At 45.3% G+C, this 21,067-nt stretch overlaps 1 protein-coding gene across 1 annotated transcript in view; it reads right to left on the reverse strand.

Annotated features, from left to right (window-relative positions):
- Positions 1–740: 740 nt before the first annotated feature.
- The window catches only part of KLF7 (KLF transcription factor 7), a 93,625-nt gene continuing 73,298 nt past the window's right edge, over positions 741–21,067 (reverse strand). Inside the window, exon 5 of the mRNA XM_082209389.1 lies at positions 741–6,196. Coding sequence (XP_082065515.1) covers positions 6,145–6,196 — 52 coding nt within the window. The 3' untranslated portion in view covers positions 741–6,144. The remainder of the gene's footprint in view (positions 6,197–21,067) is intronic.

Here is a 21,067-nt window from a genome sequence, read left to right on the forward strand (position 1 = left end):
AATCTGAGTTGGGTGGCTTTTAATGAAAACTCCACACGAAACCCTGCATGTAAATACTATGTGTGGACAGGTCCTCACACTAGAGAGAATTTCTGGATTGGCCACCATGCATGTAGAAAGTTTCCATTCAGTGGGGCTTCACACTAGCAGAAAGTTCATAGCAGGGGGCCTGGCTTCCATTGGTCAGCTCTTTGCATCCCAAGCATCTCCCGTTCCCCATACAGTGGTACCTCAGGTTAAGTACTTAATTTGTTCCGGAGGCCCGTTCTTAACCTGAAATGGTTCTTAACCTGAAGCACCACTTTAGCTAATGGGGCCTCCTGCTGCCGCCACACCGCCGGAGCACAATTTCTGTTCTTATCCTGAAGCAAAGTTCTTAACCTGAAGCACTATTTCTGGGTTAGCGGAGTCTGTAACCTGAAGTGTATGTAACCTGAAGCATATGTAACCCGAGGTACCACTGTACTCCCATGAGAGCTGCAGTTGAGATTTGGGGGATCACCTGTACTAATAGGCATTTGGGGCTTGGTGAGCTGCCATTAAATGGTAATGAAATGGTGAAATTCAAACGCTTAATCCAGTGTATAAGAGTTTCTGCTAGTTCAAACCTACCGCCAAGATGCTACCCAGAAAACTGTACAGCAGCATCACTCTGGTGTGACACGGCCCCCACATCCTATATTTCTATTTCCATCTGTTTTCTTTATGTCCCCAAAGGAGATTTCCAGCACACCTTGAGCCATTTTCAGGCCAAACACATTCTACTTTTTATTACACATATTACATTCTTAAATAAAAATGCGTCACATAACTTTTTTTTTTTTTTGCATAGATATCTTACAATATACCAATTTAAAAAAGAATTATGAAACAGACCAGTAACAAAAATAAATCTTCTTCATTAATAATCTTGGAACATTAACATACCACCATCATATAATACAAATAATATTTTTTTTAAATCTTAAGACTTTTGTACAGCCAAAAAAATTGACAAAGTAATATATTCATATATATATATTTATATATAAAAAAGCTTAAAAAAAATAAAATGTCAACCGAAAAAAGGCAGAACCGAGGGCTACAGGATTGGGTACTTCCGCGATATACTAGAAATACCAGAGAAGGCCTGAGAGAACGAGACGGAAGGGTTCCTCCAAATGCACTTGGCAAACGCATCTGGCGCAAGGGAAGCTGTGCTGTAGTGCAAAATGAAAGTCCTTCAAGTGTTGTTGGTTGTTATGTGGGCATTGCTTCTCTTCTTCTTTTCAAATGAATGACGAAGTTGGAACACACACGCAAAAAAAGAAATTATATATAGATATAAGTATATACAAACGCACAGACGCACACCCCTTTATAACGAAACAGGGACTCTGGTGGGTTTCTATGATTGCTAGAGGTGATGTGCAAAGCCTTTGCTTAGGAGAGAAATGCTGGGAGGGGGGGGACACACATACACATACCTTCTGGTTTCTGGCTTGGTGCTTTCTAACATTATTCTTAAAAATATCCCAGGCCAGGAAATTGTTCCGGGAGATCGACTGATCCTATCAGGCTGCTGAATTCTCAAAAGCCATGTTGCTCTAGCTTAGGAGGCAACAGATCGTAAAGAACAGGCAAGTCAAATCCAATATTGTGACTCACTTCTGCTGCATGGAAGGAAAGCTGTTGGGGGCACCTGTGTGTAGCAAAGGTAGTTAAATGCACAATTTTGGCCCCAATTCGAAATCAAAGCTATGCAGCAGCAGGATAGACACCCATTGCTACATTCATGAAGCTCCCTCTGCGCTAAATCAATGCATGGGACACCCCCCGCCCACAATTGCCTGTCATCTCTATGGCAGGACAGCTGGCTTGTGGGGAAGCTTTGGGGAATTTCAGAGATTGGGGCCTGCAAATGCAAAATGGATAGTATGCTGATCCTTAATTCGCTTGGGGTTTCACCAGCTTGGGCAATCTGGCGGTCAACATATTCTAATGAAAAAACAAAATGAGTAGGCCAATCTTACATTTCTGAATCCAAAAATGTCACGTATAAGCATTTCAAAGAAAGAAAACACAACACTACTGCCCGCATTTGCAATCAGAACAGGTAATAAATACATTATTGATATGTTCCTCCTTCCATCCTATTTTTTTTTTTGGGGGGGGAAAGATGAAATTGCTCTTCTCCCCTTAAAAAGAAAAAAAATAAAGAGAGAGAATGCCAGATTCTAAGTGGCAAAATGTGTTTCATGCCAAATCTTGCCACTTCAAATGAAGACATTATATATACTGTATAAAAAAACATAAATACAACAAGAGGAGACAATAAGCTTAGGGCCACTTTATCACCATTCAGAAAAAATACAAGGAACCTCACTGTGCCCACTATAGGTTGGGAGGGAAAATAGAGAGTTGTCTTTCAAGTCAAATTTTAACATGGGATCCACCAGAGACCAGCGGTCTTGCATACTGGCGCACTGAGAATTGAGAGGCAGAAGCAACGAGAACATTTGCCCCTTCTCCTGCCTTGCTGCTCCTTAACTGTGTGCCCCTCTCTACCAGTGTGATTCAGGCAGTGCTCTGAAATATTGATGGCCAACTGGAATGCCACGAGTCCTCGCCCCACCCGGGCCCTCCCTGCGTTTTTGCCTCCCATGCCTACTTGTGCTGGATTAGGAGACCAGGTGATGCCCAGCTCCCTCTCGTATTGAGAGCCCTGCACAAAGAGCAGCCCCAGGGCCAAAGACGTCCACCATTGCCGATGAAGCAAGAAAGCCCTCTCCTTAAAGAAAAAAACAAATCCCAACTTCTACAGGACAGAGAAGCGAAGGTGAAATGGGGCAAGTGCCGAAATCAAGTTCTCGAACTATTTACAAACGCTCCATTTCAATTTCTTCAGGACTGGTAATATGGAAAAAGGAAACCCCTCCAAAGCATGGCGAACTGTTGTGATGGCACATCCATCAGGCATGGTTCACAGGTGAAAAAGCCAGAGGTTGCAGAACCCAAGTGATGACCAAGGGGAGGGAGCAACCAGGTAGCCTCCGTGATGGTGGCGGCGGCCGCAAAGTGATGGTGACAGCACGAGGCTCAGCTCCTGACTGGCCAGCAGTAGTGTTTGAGCCACTGATGCCATGGGTCCATGTTGGGGGCAGTCTGCCAATTAACAGTTGCATGGTTGGAACCTAGTATTCCTCTCCCCTATCTTGCAATCCCCGCCATTAAAGTCTCTTTCTTCCTTGCTCAACACTTGGGCTGGCTTTACATATTTACTCAGAAGCACATCTTATTTATTTCAAGGAGGTCACACTTTCCAATGTGTGTGCTTTTTCAGACCACTAACTTCGTGAAGCCATTAGACAGGGGACCAGTTTAGGGTTCTGATCTGCTGCAAAAGGGCGGGCATTGAAGATTTCACATTCTGAAGCAGAGATGTTAAGCGAGACCACAAATGACACTGGGGAAGTAAATCAACATTGTTCTTTTCCATACCCATATTTCCCCCCTCCCCAACTCCCACCCACATTGAATTATTTAAAATACAGGCTTATATTAAATTTGTCACCAAGTCTTATAAATGATCTCTAAGAATTCTAGAGGCAATAGGATTTAACAACATTTCAGATGACGACATTCATGGATATTGGTACCCAATGATTACTGTGATGACAGATATGTGTGCAGATTATGTTGGATGCTACAAGAATAATTTCTTGGACAGTATAGATTTTTCAGCTAACACACTGTCTGGATGTTCCGTCATCCACCTCAGCTGATAGTCTAAAACTGCCATACAATATTCAAATAACGAGCTACAAGGCTCTCAAATGCCCATTCAACCCCTGGGTGGAATAGAAAATATGTGAACACAGATACAGAGAACTACAAGATTGTCAGCAAGCAGTGCTCCAATATTTTCTAAATCATAGCTAACCATAAATCTTTGGAATAAAACTTAGATCTCTCCTCCCTCATCCTTAAATGCTCTCGTTCTTTGCCCTCACACAGATGGTTAGATTTTGGTCCTTTTCACATCCCACTGTTAAGGGCTGGGCCTTATATCTGCACTGACAGCCACAGCGTCTGAAAGAACTCCGATGCAAAGAGAGTATTATTTGAAAACTCAGTTAAGTTTGACGAAATCAAAGATGGAAAGAAAGCCAAGAAGGCCAAGTGCTAAGAATCCCTGTGTCTGTACTTACATTATACAATTTTAGATATTCTGTATATAAAAAAAGAACTTTTAAAGTTTTTGCATCCTAAACATAAATTAGGAAATTACTGAACAGTCAGCAAGTCAAAAAAACAGTCAAAAGGGTGGGCAGTGAGCTAGTTTAGAGAGTGGAAGAGCAGCAACCAAGGAAGAATCAACATGCCCATTTCATTTCTCGGCACATCTTGCACGGGTGGTTTTGCATTATTAATTATACACAACCATTCCCAATGACTAACTCTCCACCTGCGTGAGAGATAGTTTGAAAAGGCAGTCTTTGGAATCAGTGCCAGCTCCAACTAACTAGAAGTAGACATAATGTATATATAGAATAGGGTGTGTATGTGTGTGTGTGTAAAGTACAGGGAAATTAAATCCACTTTGAGTCACAACCATCAAATTATCTACAAGATTCAAAAGGTGAGCCTGATACCTCCATTGATCACTAAATGGTTCAACCATTGGTCAGGGTGGACCCATGTGTTTTCTATTTGTTATTTTTGCTTAAACCTGTCATTTGGTAGGAAGTCAGTGCTCACCAAAAAGCCAATCCCTTTCATTTAACCTTATCATGGCAGAAGAGTGGGGAAGTCACATCACCTTGATAAATGGGAAAGGAGAACCTTAAGTAGGTTTCATCTTCAGAGCAAAAATGCCGCGTGGGGTTATTTTAACCAGAAGAGGTTCTCACTTTTCCATTCATGATGATCATCGTATTTCTACAAATCTGCTCAACCCAAAATATATCTTTTTGCAGGTGCCAGACACACAAATCAGTAACCAGGCTTTTGACCGGGTCAAAGGGTCAAAAGCAGCCTGAGCTGCTAACCAATCGTCGTGGGTTGAAGCAAGCGTGCTCCCCACGGTGCAGAAGGAAAATCTGAAGTCATGCCTGAGTGACAGAATCCAAGACAGATATCCAGGTGAGTAAATGAGTTCTGATGAACATGGAGAAAAAGGTTCAAAGCTTCCAGAGAAGCTGTTGTTCAAGTTTTCATTAGGCAATTAAATAGAAAGTCTGAACTATGGCAATGTGGTGAAGGCTCCAAAGATATACTGTGGTGCTGCTCAGGGACATTGCTGGCCAACCACTGTGAAGGAACATCAGTAGTTTTCACAGTCCCCTAGTGCACATGATGTGCAATAACAAAATATCAAAATTTAAGGAACGAAAAGCAAAGCCAAAACAAAAGAAAATATCCTTGACGAAGTCTATACCATCTCAAGCGAAAAAAGTAGGCGTGTCCCAGGTATCACCGCACAGTCTACTGCCAATTAAGGCCATTGGTATTGACTTGAAGGGATCTTGACAGCTCAGTTCTATAAAGAAGAACCATAATCAGAGCAGGTCAAAGTGTCTGTGAGGAGCCTTAATGCATCGTTGTACATAAGGGAGTCTCGAAAACAAAAACAGAAAGGAACCAAGACATTAACGTTTTGGCTACCAAACTGGGATTTGGTTTTTCTAGGTCATTAGTTTCCCCTCCAAAATCCATTTAAAAAGAAAAGTTAGTGCTACAAATATGCAACTCCAAAAGTCATGTTCCCCATCCCCTATCATCCAAGTTGCATCGAGAAGCAAGTTACATTTTCTTCTCTTACTGCGGCAGGGAATCCTCTCCCGTTTGCTTTCATTTCCATTGGCAATAAACGGGGAACAAAAATCCTACGGTCCTGAAGTGCTGTAAGCACCATCCGTGTCTTGCTGACATCTTCTCGCACCCCTTTCCTCCTCCTTCTCCTCAGGTGTCATCTGCCTTCCAGTTGGGCAAGGTGTAGAGAAGACACATATGTAATTAAGTATAGCTGGGTGCATGACGGCATTTAGTGCATGGTTTGCGTACAGGTGATCAAGTTCTCTTCCTCTGAAAGGCAGCAAGAGACAGGCAGCTCCCCTCTCCCCAGGTCTGTCTGCATCTGGGCCATGCTGAGAGATCTATTATTTAGATGTGCCTCTTCATATGGAGGGCAAGGTGATCAGATCTTGAAAAACACCTGCAGAAATAAATACAATATATATATATATCAGAGTTGGACAATAGAAAACTTTTCTGATTTTGTATACCAGATCATCGTCAAACGGGATGGAAAACTCTCTGCTTACAGCTGAACCTTAAAAAGCCAGAATTTGCAAAGCACCTGGTACGTGTTGAACACTCTAGAAATAATGTATGACTGTGAATCTTCCATGCATGCTTGAGCTCAGACTTAGCAAATAAAACAACAATTATGGGTTTTTATGTGGGTGTCTTTCTGCAACTCACAAATATACACAGTTATGAGAAAAGGAATATAAGGGTTATTTCATTATATGGGATGTAACAAGCTGTATTTGTCCTAAATACGCCAACTCTTTTGGCCTCAAAGTGGAGATGACTGCTGCACCCCATAGTTGAATTAACCATCCAGGGGTCCTTTACCTTTGCACCTTTATATATGTTTTTAATGTTTTGTATATTTATAATAATTAAAACATAGAGCACCAGAGGTGCAACCTTTTTATTGGGCCAGTAAACAGGAGTCCAGTATGCCTTCATTTTCCAAGAACAGGAAGTGCATCACCTTCGTTGGCGGGAAGCAACAAAGCTGCGTTATAACTCAAGTGCTAGAATAAGTCGCTGTAGCTAGAATTTTCTATTAGCAGCAGCATATCAAATAAGGCTAGGAGAAGCAATGCACTACCACCCAGTCTGTAAAATCCCGACGAAGCAGCACAGTCTAGCTATTAGCCATGCCACAACAAACAGCAGTTTTGAATGGGTTCCTAATAGTGGGTACAAACCACTCATTTTAGAGCTAAACTTTACTCCTAACATATTTGATTTTTCAATAGAGGCTGGTCATATTTATATTGGGTGGGGGAGACCTTTGGCGCACCCGACAATTCTGAACTACAACTCCCATCAGCCCTAGCCAAAGGCAGGAGAGTTGTAGTTCAGCAAAATCTGGAGGGCCCAGAGCTTCCTTACACCTGATTCATATTTGGACTTGATACCCCACCTTTCACTCCCCTTAAGGAGTCTCAAAGCGGCTAACATTCTCCTTTCCCTTCCTCCCCCACAACAAACACTCTGTGAGGTGAGTGGGGCTGAGAGACTTCAGAGAAGTGTGACTGGCCCAAGGTCACCCAACAGCTGCATGTGGAGGAGCGGGGATGCGAACCCAGTTCACCGGATTACGAGTCCACCGCTCTTAACCACTACACCACGCTGGCTCTCTTTTAAGGGGAAAATCCTGCTGTGTTTATGAATTGTATACTCATTCAGCCGTTTTCATAGACCCATATAAGGCTGTATTTCAGGAAACCTAAAAAAGGTAGATCCACACTATTATTTCCAACAAGGCGCCATTTCCCAGTAAAAACCTCCCTGTAGGAAGTAGGTCTTTGGAACAGTCCAAATCCAATACAGTCCCGTGCAAACCAGTGTGATTTCAACAAGAATGCCAGGCTTGCTAAACCCCTGCAGCCCTGCATCTGCTCCTTGATCAGTAAGGAACAACTGACTGCAGTCCACACAGCATCTACCTCAAAGGTTGGCTTGCAGTTCAACTGCTTGACCCTGAAAAAACTGGCTGAGCGCAAGCCCTGTGCCACAATCCATGAAGCTTCTGTGTTCCTTCCAGTACAGCGGGTGACCTACTGAGCGCTTCAACAGAAATACCTAGCGAAAGCTAGTAGCCAGCTTATTGAAAGGACACCCAAGGGATTCTCTTTCAGTCCCCTCTGGGGTCCACCTCTGCTCCCTTTTCTCTCAACCTAGCTGCCAAAACACACACACACACACACACACACACCCCATTTGCAGTACAGCATGACACTTTGCCAGCTTACATCCATATGCCTCACCTGAGATGCAAGACGCAGCTGGAACAACGAATTGCGGGGTGGGGAGCTGTGTGGGATTCTTTTTCTTCCATTAGGAATAGGCAATGCCATGAAGAATCACAGCGCACAAATTGTGTGCTTGTGTGTATTACATACTCAAAGGCTAAAATTCTGGGGAAATAACATGCGCTGGGCAAGAAAACTCCAGAAGCAGAGCGTTCAGTCTTGCCTCTGTAATGGATTGTTTTTTTGTTTTGTTTTAAACACATTTTATTGATTTCCCAAAGATAATAAGAAACACAAAGAAACAAAAACATACATTCACAAAAATATTTCTAAAAAAAAATAAAACAAAATAAAAACAAAAGTACACTTGTGGGATTCCTAGAATCCCTTGACTTCCTTACCTGGTTCTACTGTTTATCAACTTACTACATGTCCGTTGTTATATTTATATCGTATTTAAATCACCCATTATTCATTCATGAAAAAATCACAAGTGATCTTAAAACCCTACTAATGTATTAACCTGTGTACATTGCTCCTGTATATATGCAGTAAACATATTCCATTCTTACTTGAATTCATTGTCGTCTCTTCCTCTCAGTTTCATCGTCAATTTTGCCATTTCAGCATATTCCATCAATTTAACTGTAATGGATTGGATGAGAGCCAACAAACTGAATCTCAATCCAGATTAAGACTGAGGCACTTATTAGTGGGCAGTTCCCTAGACCAGATGGCTGGGAGGTTGCCTGCTCTTGTTGGGCTACACGCCCTCTGTAGGAGCAGGTATGTAGCTTGGGGGCACTCCTGAATCTTTTCCTGTTGGCTTGAGGCTCAGGTAGCCTTAGTGGTGCAAAGAACCTTCCTTCAGCTTTGACTGATAACCCAGCTGCACCCCTATCTGGACTGGAATAGCCTAACTTCTGTCGTCTATGCTCTGGCAATCTCTAGGTTTAAAAAGGTAAAGGGACCATTAGGTCCAGTCGTGGCCGACTCTGGAGTTGCGGCGCTCATTTCGCATTATTGGCCGAGGGAGCCAGCGTACAGCTTCCGGGTCATGTGGCCAGCATGACAAAGCCACTTCAAGCGAACCAGAACAGCGCACGGAAATGCCGTTTACCTTCCCGCCGGAGCGGTACCTATTTATCTACTTGCACTTTGACGTGCTTTTGAACTGCTAGGTTGGCAGGAGCAGGGAGCTCACCCCATCGCGGGGATTCGGACCGCCGACCTTCTGATTGGCAAGTCCTAGGCTCTGTGTCCCAATCTCTAGGTTAGATCACTGCAATGTGTTATTGCAGCCATACCTTGGGTTACAGATGCTTCAGGTTGCGTTTTTTCGGGTTGCGGACTGCTGTAACCCGGAAATACTGGAACGGGTTACTTCCGGGTTTTGGCAGTCACACATGCGCAGAAGCACTAAATCACGCTTTGCACATGCGCAGAAGCGGCGAATCGCAACCCGTGCGTGCACAGATGCGCCGATGCGGGTTGCGGATGTGCACCCCGCACGGATCACGTTCACAACCCAACATCCACTGTACATGGGGCTGCCCCTAAAGACAGTTCAGAAACTTCAGCTAGTGCATAAATCGACGGCCAGGCTGTTCGTCGGGGTAATATGTGTCAAACATATAATGCCATCCTGCCTCGACTGCATTGGCTTCCAAGGAGTTTCTGTGCCCAATTCTGTGCTGGTTTTTGAGAGCCAGTGTGGTGTAGTGGTTAAGAGCGGTAGACTCGTAATCTGGTGAACTGGTTTCGCGTCTCCGCTCCTCCACATGCAGCTGCTGGGTGACCTTGGGCCAGTCACACTTCTCTGAAGTCTCTCAGCCTCACTTACCTCACAGAGTGTTTGTTGTGGGGGAGGAAGGGAAAGGAGATTGTTGGCCGCTTTGAGACTCCTTCAGGTAGTGATAAAGCGGGATATCAAATCCAAACCTTCTATATATTTTTTTTTTTGTTTCCTGCTTGGCAGGGGGTTGGACTCGATGGCCCTTGTGGTCTCTTCCAACTCTATGATTCTATGACCTATAAAGCCTTAAATGGCTCAGGATTGCAATACCTCAAGCACAGCCTCTTTCCATATGAACTGACCCGGACCCTGCAATCATCTTCTGAGCCTCTTCTTTGTGTGCCTCCTCTGTGAGAGTTCTCGAGGTTGGCAGCACAAGGACAGGCCTTTTCTGTGGTGGCTCCCCGTTTGTGGAATACTTTCCCCAGGGAGGTTTACCAGACGCCTTTATTGCATTTCGTTAGGCCCCAGTTTTCTCTTCAACCTGGCCTTTGGCTGATTAACATTCTATAGAATCTGAAAGGTGGTTGTGGGTGAGGGGTTAATGGTTTGCCTTTGTTTTAGTCTATGTTTTGTGCCCTCATTTTATATTTTTATGTTGTGAAATGCCTGCAATCTTCAGATTAAGGGCAGTACACTTTTTTTTAAAGGAGTGCCACATTCAAAAAGCCCTCTGACAACATGAGGGCACCTATCTGGTACATACATGCAATGCACAAAATTCTGAGTTTTCAACATGTCCAGAATCTGATCTCTTTAACAAACCACATAGCAAGGAAGCTGGTGTGATTGGTATAGGGCGGCAACCACATTCTGGAGAGAATGATGATACACATTCATCTTCACAGGGTCATATGTCATTGTTAGCGGAAATTTATTATTTTCATTTTATATTTGTATACCCTGCCACTTCTTCCAAGGAACTCAAACCAGTGAGGGGTTTTTTTAGCCTACAGAAACCCCACATGGTGGGCTTTGCTGCCCATCTGACTTTCTCAAGATCACCGAAACCTATTCAGGTATTTGAACAGTCAAACAAACAAAGAAAATGACCCTTTTTGGTCTTCACAGTTAACAATTCTTTTGTTTGAAAACATCCCCTCCTCCCTGGGTGCAGCAGGATGAGCAGGTTCTATCCCCAAAGGCAAGGTAGTTTAAACAAAAAGTCTGAAAGCCCACATAGAGCTCCCCCCCCAGTGCCATTTAAGTTTCTAGTGTCACATGTCAATTAAACTTCTGCTGAGCAAAACAGGGTGGAGAGGAAGAGGTTAAAACAATAGCCATCACAAATCACCTTGCGGATATAACAGGACGTTTATCAGCTAGGTTGTCGTTCATGAAAGCATCCTTATTCAGCTAATCAGAGACTTATTTTCTCTCACAAATGAGAGCTTAAAAGAGATTATTGCTGCATACTCCTGGGAATAGGGAAGGAAGAAGAGTAATGAAAGCAAATGTTACAATCACAAGCTGGGACAATTAAATAAAAAGAACTACTATTTTGCCAGTTTGAATGAAGTAAGTTTCTGGATAAGCAGCGAGACTCTCATTTCCTCAGATAATCAAACATTATTATTTTTTTTGGGGGGGGACAAAATATGTACACAGTAATACCTCGTGTTGCGTTCTGCTCTTGTTGCGGACTTTCAGCTTACGAACGCGGCCAACTCGGAAGTGTTTACTTCCGGGTTTGCCGCCCGCGCATGCGCAGAAGCGATCTGCACGCTTCACGTACGCACAGAAACGCACATGCGCAGAAGAGGCGCTCTAGTTGTGAACTTTTCAGGGTGCGAACGGCACCCCAAAATGGATTAAGTCCACAACTAGAGGTACCACTGTATGATTATCCATATGGCAAGGTTTCTCTACATTACACCCTCTCACCCCCTGTGCATTTGGAGATCACGTGTTTACTTAAAGAGTGCTGATAACACACAGCTCTATTTCTCCACCACATCTGAATCAGAAGAGACTGTTATGTACTGAAGTTCTCACCCTGGGCCAGCAGGGGGATACTGTAGATAGTTTTCACTCAGGTCCACATATGCAAATAAGGGATTGAAAGTGACGTTCAGTGATTGGATAGTTACAGAAAATGGTTACTGTTGCGTTCTAGTGGAGCTCTATATAAGCAGGCTGGCTGAACCCTTCAGTTCAGTTCTGTTCTGGCCTGTGAATAAACAAGAGCTGTTTGAAGAATCGCTCTGTCGTCTGATATGTTCACCCACAACTTAACAAAGACGATGCAGTCTTAGGCCATTACTTGGATGTGGTGGGGAGATGGATGTCAGAAAACAAGCTGAGCTTGAATATGAATATTTCCCATAGCCAATAAATTGGTCAACTGCCCCCCCCCCGGATGCCGTTGCACTCCCCCTGAAGGAGCAGGTTCGCAGTTTGGGGTGCTTCTGGACCCAGTGGCTAGAAGCGCCTTTTGCCAACTGCAATTGGTTCGACAGCTATGGCTGTTCCTGGACTGGGGAAGCCTGGAGATAGAAGCTCAGGCCTTGGTTGCTTCAAGACTGGATTACTGCAATGTGCTCTATGTGGGGCTTCCTTGCGCTTGATCCAGAACACTGCAGCGCGATTGCTGAGAGGAGTAAGACCTTGTCAGCATGTAACACCTGTGCTCAGAGATCTGTACTGGCTGCCGATTTGCTACTGGGCCACGTTCATGGTGTTGCTATTAATATACAAAGCACATAGCAACTGGGGACCAGTTTACCTATGAGATCACCTAAGCCCATATACACCCACTCAATCACTTTGATCTGTGAACTGGCATTGTTACAAGTGCCACGTAATACCCGTTCCACACAAGAAATCAGTATTTTAGTGTGGCCACCTCCACATTGGAACTCCCTGGCTATTGATATCAGGCAGGCAACTTGCTATATACCAGGCATAGGCAAACTCGGCCTTCCAGATGTTTTGGGACTACAACTCCCATCTTCCCTGACCACCGGTCCTGTTAGCTAGGGATGATGGGAGTTGTAGTCCCAAAACATCTGGAGGGCCGAGTTTGCCTATGCCTGTTATATACTCTTTTCAGTGCCTGCTGAAAACATTCTGCTTAGACAAGCCTGCCCAGATACCGCTATTTAAAATGTTGATGCATGTTTAATCTGTCTTTAGTTTATTGTTGATTTGCATTTTCTTAAATGTTTTAAATTACTATTGCTATTTTATTGATAAATGTATTGTTTTTTGTAAATGGTTTTGAGGTGGTTTTATATATACACAATCAAGCCATGTATAAATTTTATGAAATTAATAAATATTTTGTCTGCCTGTTCAATTAAGATGCAAGTCTTTATTCCAATGAGGAGGAAAACTCGCAAGGACATGGACTCTCGGACACTAAGTAGAACACTAAGCTGAGGGATGTTCATTTGCTGCATAATGGTTTTGACCACAACCCCCCCCCCCAAAAAAAAAATCTACTACATTTTTATCTCCAGTATTTTGAGGGTGGTGTACGTCAGGAATGTGGAACCTGTGGTTCTGCAGATGGTGTTGGACTCCAGTTCCCATCAGCTATCATGGCCAAAGATCTGGAATTATGGGAGATGCAGTCCCAAAACTTGGTTTTTTTGGGGGGGGCACAGGATCTCTATTCCTGGAATCCCTCTCACTTTGTCCTCACAACAACCCTTTGACTTTGGTTAGACCAAGAGAGTGACTGGCCTACCTTCAAAGGGCGACTTTTTGGCCAAGTGGAGATTTCACAGCGCTCCCTGTAGCCATTACAGTCATACCTCTGGTTGAAGTTGCTTCATGTTGAGCGCTTTTGGGTTGCGCTCCCCGGCAACCCAGAAGTAACGGAGCATGTTACTTCTGGGTTTCGCCGCTCGCGCATGCGCAGATGCTCAAAATGACGTCACATGCATGTGCGGAAGCGGCGAAACGCGACTCGCGCATGCGCAGACGCGCTGTCGCGTCTTACATTCCATTCAGGATGCGAACGGGGCTCTGGAACGGATCCCGTTCGCATCCCGAGGTACCACTGTACTGCACAACTAATGCAGCAAGACCCTGAGGCAGAACACAAGGCGGACTTACCGGTACTCAAAAAGCAGCTGTAAAATCTTACAGCACGGAGCTGAAGCAAACCTCCTCCACTCTACTCTCTGAAGCTAGACTGAAACTGTATTAATAATAATAATAATAATTTATTTGTACCCCGCCCATCTGGCTGGGTTTCCCCAGCCACTCTGGGCGGCTTCCACAGAGACCAAAAATACACTAAAATGTCACACATTAAAAACTTCCCTGAACAGGGCTGCCTTCAGATGTCTTCTGAATGTCAGGTAGTTGTTTATCTCTTTGACATCTGATGGGAGGGCGTTCCACAGGGAGGGTACCACTACCGAGAAGGCCCTCCGCCTGGTTCCCTGCAGCTTTGCTTCTCGCAATGAGGGAACCGCCAGAAGGCCCTCGGCGCTGGACCTCAGCGTCCTGGCAGAACGATGGAAGTGGAGGCGCTCCTTCAGGTATACTGGGCTGAGGCTGTTTAGGGCTTTAAAGGTGAGCACCGACACTTTGAATTGTGCTTGGAAATGTACTGGGAGCCAATGTAGGTCTTTCAAGACCGGTGTTATACGGTCTCGGCGGCCGTTCCCAGTCACCAGTCTAGCTGCCACATTCTGGATTAGTTGTAGTTTCCGAGTCACCTTCAAAGGTAGCCCCACGTAGAGCGCGTTGCAGTAGTCCAAGCGGGAGATAACCAGAGCATGCACCACTCTGGCGAGACAGTCCACGGGCAGGTAGGGTCTCAGCCAGTGTACCAGGTGGAGCTGTAGGCAGCTGCCCTGGAAACAGGGTATTGTGTGTGTGTGTGTGTGTGTGTGTGTGTGTGTGTGGTGTATGGGTGTGTGTGAGAAAGAGAAAGAAAAAGGGAGAGAGACAGAAGCAACTCCCCCTCATCCGTCACATACATCAGGCTGAGTACTTCTGACACCCAAATCCAAAAAGACCACTACCCAAAAAGTGACTTTAGGCAAGCCCAAGGCAACTGTGGAAAGCTCACACACCCGTTCTGTATCATGTCCCCTCAGTTTCAAATGCAACTTGCCACAAGCCATGGAAGGACTTCTGCTGAGGAAAGACAACCCTGTATCTGCCTTGGGCATGAAGGACTAGTTGTGTTTGTCTTTGGAAACAAGCCAGGAGAAAACAGAGACATCAGCCTGTTCAATGGGCTGAATAATATTACAACAAGAGCCAAGCTGAAATTTATCAGAACACTTTTCTTCTGAAAAGATGAGGCATTTCCCCTCACCCTCTTAGGAGGAGGCCACTTTGAAGAATTTTCCCCAACATTTTCTGGTTTTCTTGGGTAGTGTGGCTACCATTTCCCCTTCACAATGTCATGGAACAATGCTAGTTAAGGTAAAGGTAAAGGGACCCCTGACCATTAGGTCCAGTCGTGACCGACTCTGGGATTGCAGCACTCATCTCGCTTTATTGGCTGAGGGAGCCGGCTTACAGCTTCCGGGTCATGTGGCCAGCATGACTAAGCCGCTTCTGGCGAACCAGAGCAGCGCACGGAAACGCCGTTTACCTTCCTGCCGGAGCGGTACCTATTTATCTACTTGCACTTTGACGTCCTTTCGAACTGCTAGGTTGGCAGGAGCAGGGACCCAGCAACGGGAGCTCACCCTGTTGCGGGGATTTGAACCGCTGACCTTCTGATCAGCAAGTCCTAGGCTCTGTGGTTTAACCCACAGCGCCACCCAATGCTAGTTAGATGATACTAAATGATGGGCAGGCTGCTGCTGCTGCAAGCTGTACACACTTACACACACTCTTAGGGGGAAAGGAACGTGTTGGTTCTGCTACTTCCGCTGCTAATGATGAGCCTCACCCCCTGAGAAACCATTGGAAAATTCTTCCTGCCCCTGGGGAGATCTTGTGAAACGGTTCCTCCCAACTTCTCTGCCCACAAACAGGGCAGGTGGTTTTTAAGGGCCGTTTGTGCACAGCTCTAACCAAGATAAATAACTAAGGTTGTGGGAAAGGGAGTTAAACTGCTGTAGAGCACGAAACACAACGCTGAAATGAAACGAACGGCTTCAGCCCAAGGTCAGAAACTTGTCAGCTTCTCCTTAAAGATTACAAGAAAGCAGCGGTCTCACTCCAAGAAGACAATTCCCTCAACTGTGAAGAACTAAGCTACTTCCAGTGACAACAATAGAACAACAATTGTTTAAGGAGTCTCTCACTGCCAACAAAGAAAAGAGAACACATCTTCCTTCGGTTGACAAAAGGCATGCAAAGAAAAGCAAGGCTCCAGAGATCTCCCTCTAAGTTATGTTATCCCGCATTCTGAACAAACTAAAGCACGGCCAAATGTCCAGAAATAAAAAGGAAGGCAGCGCTGTCAGAGGAAAAACCAGGGGGTGTTCATCAGTATGCGGATGATACCCAGCTCTACCTCTCCTTTAAATCAGAACCAGTGAAGGCGGTGAATGTCCTGCCTGGAGGCAGTTGGAGGATGGATGGCGGCTAACAGATTGAGGTTGAATCCTGACAAGACAGAAGTACTGTTTTGGGGGGGACAGGGGGCGGGTGGGTGGGTGGGATGCCCTGGTCCTGAATGGGGTAACTGTGCCCCTTAAAGACCCAGTGTGCAGCCTGGGAGTCATTTTGGACTCACAGCTGTCCATGGAGGTGCAGGTTAATTCTGTGTCCAGGGCGGCTGTCTGTCAGCTCCATCTGGTATGTAGGCTGAGACCCTATCCGCCTGCGGACTGCCTTGCCAGGGTGGTGTATGCTCTGGTTATCTCCCGCTTGGACTACTGCAATGCGCTCTACGTGGGGCTACCTTTGAAGGTGACCCGGAAACTACAACTAATCCAGAACGCGGCAGCTAGACTGGTGACTGGGAACGGCTGCCGAGACCATATAACACCGGTCTTGAAAGACCTACATTGGCTCCCAGTACGTTTCCGAGCACAATTCAAAGTGCTGGTGTTGACCTTTAAAGCCCTAAACGGCCTCGGTCCTGTATACCTGAAGGAGCGTCTCCACCCCCATCGTTCAGCCCGGACACTGAGATCCAGCACCGAGGGCCTTCTCGGTAGTGGTGCCTACCCTGTGGAACACCCTCCCTTCAGATGTGAAGGAAATAAGTAGCTAACCTATCTTTAAAAGACATCTGAAGGCAGCCCTGTTCAGGGAAGTTTTTAATATTTAACGCTGTATTGTTTTTAATACTTGATTGGGAGCTGCCCAGAGTGGCTGGGGAAACTCAGCCAGATGGGCGGGGTATAAATAAATTATTATTATTATTATTATTATTATTATTATTATTATTATTATTAAACTTGGTGGGATGAATGGGCGCAGCCGACAGACAGAATGTGAAAAATGATAATATTTCTTCCCCTGTTAGAGAACAGGTATCTGTTTACGTCCTCTTCTCTATACGTGAACCCCAGCAATCTAAATGTGTTCAGGAACTAAAGAGAGATTTGATTGTATCAAAAGCATTTCCTTATTGCAACAGAAGTCTTGAGGGCTGCTTTAAAAGGACGGGTAATTTTCCAAAACCTGCTCTCAAAGTTACATATATAAATAGGATTTCAGAAGATGGCATGGCCAGATGTAAGATATTATTTGATTATTGCCTCGGCAAGATCTCAGCTTTAGATTGCTCATGGCCAGTCTCTCAAATTAGGTGGTTTACTGCTTGGCAATGACAGTGCTATTTGGTTTTATTACTGGGAAGTCTGATTTTATTTTGCCAATGCTATGCTAACAGTCAGATAGTCTAAAGTACACTGAGCCAAGTATTCCAGTCTGTAAGATCTGTTAAATCTTACAGCAAGTTTTCAAAAGTAACCAAGAGCTCCATAGCTTCTAAGGAAACTGAGTGTAAATGGCAACCACAAATAACAGCTGCCTATAAAGGTAAAAAGTGACTGTGCAGTTATTTGCCTTTATATAAATACACTGTAAGAAGGCTAAATAGCTTGAAAGTGCACTTTTAGCTGCGCTTCCTTTAAGGCTGTGGTGGCTACAGAAATCTTCATAAGCACAATATGCCTGCAGTCCTCTCTGTTTCGTTTCATTTTTTACGTTTTATTTATTAGATGTGGATGCTTTGTGACTTAACTATTCAATTTAGACATGCTTTACATTCTTCAAGCCATTATTTTGTATTAATGGCTTAGATTTGTTTCCATTCCTGCTTTTATTTTTGTGATTGCGAATGGCGATATAAATAATTTTATGCCAAATAGTTTGAAATGTGGTTTGCTCTTTTCTTCTTCAATGTATTTTTATTGTTCTTTTCAAACAAAAACGAAGGGGGGGGGACACCCTTGCAGGCAATTGCAAGTATAAGAACAAGGACACTGACATGAATTAGAAGGTTACATTGTAAAATCATCCGTGTCTAAGCCTGTGTCTCCTGACATGACTATGCGCGGCCAGTGGTTGCCACATCTGTGCTAGTGAACTGGATAAAAGGATAGCTGGGCCCTTAAGGAGCATGAAAACCAAAACCTATAGCCCTCTTAAAAGGTAAAGGGTAAAGGGACCCCTGACCTTTAGGTCCAGTCGTGACCGACTCTGGGGTTGCGGCGCTCATCTTGCTTTATTGGCCAAGGGAGCCGGCGTACAGCTTCCAGGTCCTGTGGCCAGCATGACTAAGCTGCTTCTGGCGAACCAGAGCAGCGCATGGAAACGCCATTTACCTTCCCACAAGAGCGGTACCTATTTATCTACTTGCACTTTGACGTGCTTTTGAACTGCTAGGTGGGCAGGAGCTGGGACTGAGCAACGGGAGCTCACCCCGTCGCGGGGATTCGAACTGCCGACCTTCTGATCGGCAAGTCCTAGGCTCTGTGGTTTAACCCACAGCACCACCCACGTCCTTAGATGTCTAATTAAATTGACTTATCTTAACACTGTTTAGAGGCTTGGCTTCTTTCTTTCTTTCTTTCTTTCTTTCTTTCTTTCTTTCTTTCTTTCTTTCTCCCTCCCTCCCTCCCTCCCTCCCTCCCTCCCTCCCTCCTTTTTCTTTTTTTTCTTTCCTGACTCTCCAAAGACCCTCTCATGTCACCTTCTCAGGGTCATACTATATATATATGACAGGGGAACCATGTTTGTTCTGTCCGGTGGCCCTCAATTATGGACCTCCCTCTCGTCAGAGTTGCTCTTGACACAGTCGTCGTATTCTCCCCCTCCCCCGCCAGGTATCCAAGATACACTTCTTTGCGCCGGCTTTGGGGAGCAGCCAAGTTACAGTGGTGCCCCGCAAGACGAATGCCTCGCAAGACGGAAAACTCGCTAGACGAAAGAGTTTTCCGTTTTGGAGGTGCTTCGCAAAACAAATCTCCTATGGGCTTGCTTCGCAAGACGACAATGTCTTGCGAGTTCCTGCTGGTCCCCCCCCCTTTTTCTAAGCCGTTAAGCCGCTTATCAGCTGATCCGATCAGCAGATAAGCCGCTAAAAGCCGCTAATAGCGCTAATAGCGCTAATCCTCTAATCCATCAATGGCCTTGCTTCGCAAGACGAAAAAACCGCTAGACGAAGAGAATCACAGAATGGATTCTTTTCGTCTTGCGAGGCACCACTGTATTTAAGACTGGACTGGTCCTTCCCCGCTTTTGCGCAGTAATAAACTTTGTAATTTAATTTTGGTTTTAAGGTTATTTAATGTGTTTCATTGAATGTAGGTTCCCTGAAATGGTTCTTTGTCCGACAGCACCCGGTCTTTATCCCAAGCCCTGGCCACTTGGCCTGGCCGTCCAGGATTCAAATAAACAGATGGTGGGAAAGCCCAGTGGCCGTCCTAGGAATTCCCCAATGGATGGTCGCCTAGCTGTGGTGTTGCTTCCCAGCGGTAGGATTTTGGTGCGACGAGCCGCAAAGTGTGTTCTCCTTCACGGAGAGCACGTGTTGCGGTGGGGGCCGCCAGGACACTCCAAAGTTGGGGGCAGGCTAAATTGATCGTTGGCCACTGATGTGATTGGACTTCCCTTGTTGTTGGGAAGAAGTTAATGTTGCCATTTGTTGACTGACAGCCAGAAATGCTAAAACTCCTTGCACGAGGCTAGGGCTTCCTCTTTTCGCCCGTGCATCGGATTGCCCGTCCCCCCTCCCTAGAATAGGGTTGTTTGCTTTGACCTTGCTATGCCTGTCATGGGATCGTCTGCTTTGGGGCAGGGGCCCGGTAGGAATTTTGTCCATCTGGCTGATTGGCTGGGGCCATTTGGTTTTTGCCTACTGCATAGCAAATCGTCACAACTTGTAAGGTTGCGGTTAGGCATTGGTTTATGGTTTGGTTGGTTGAGGGGCATGGATTGGCTGTGCCTGCCCCTCTAATGCTACTGCTGCAAGGGATTCCGTTAAAGGAATCAGGAGCTAACTATTGCTTGTCCACTCTGTCAAGGGGGCTCGGGCAAGAGCCCCTGGTTGCATTTGGGGAGGGCTGAGGGCAGGTTCCCTGCTCCGTCGCTACCCCCAAGTGTATTCCCCTTTTCTGACTTTCGCATCGTGCGGAATGTCAGTCTGTCCCCCATGGTGGGGGCAGATAGTCGCAACCAATGCCTAAGCAAACACTCACATTTTTGTATTTTAATAAAGCTGTGGCCAAAATTATGCCAAAAACCTTAAACAAAAATTCTGTGTGGTGTGTGAGTTATTGGGGTGGCCCTGGGGACCTCGACACGCAATTGTCGCCCGCCCCGTGACCGGGCAAGCGGCCAATCTGGAACCTTGCAGTGGAGGGCAGGTAACAAATTCAAACAACCAAGCAAGCCTGCGCAACTCACAGAGTGTTTTTAAACAAAAGATGTGCTCAGATTGGGGGTGAAGGCCAGCTCCCCCTCCCAATATCTCCCCTTTCCTCCCACTGCTCCCTTTTTTATTTGTTTTTGCTTCCAGTCTGTCTCTCATAATGGAAGCTATCTGAGCTGGGAAGAAAAGGATGTCAAGCGATAGCAAGCAGAGAGGAAGACGGGGGAAAGTTTCATTTCCCTTACAGAATATGCGTTCTATTGCAAATATTACCCCAGGCTCCAGTTTAGATATGAATGAGGAAGGGGAAAGGGGAAAAACCACACACGGACGCCCTCACCAAACATCCTTGTTTGTTTATGAAAGAGGGCTACCCGAAACCAAAGCATTTCATCTGTACCTGTGCATTTTGCTGATGGTCTGGTGCAAATACCAAGAGATTTCCTAGCATGCAATTCCTGTAAATGAAAGCGTGCTCCACTTCCTTGG

This window comes from Podarcis vaucheri, assembly GCF_965113315.1.
Source record: "Podarcis vaucheri genome assembly, chromosome: 1".
NCBI classification, from domain to species: domain Eukaryota; kingdom Metazoa; phylum Chordata; class Lepidosauria; order Squamata; family Lacertidae; genus Podarcis; species Podarcis vaucheri.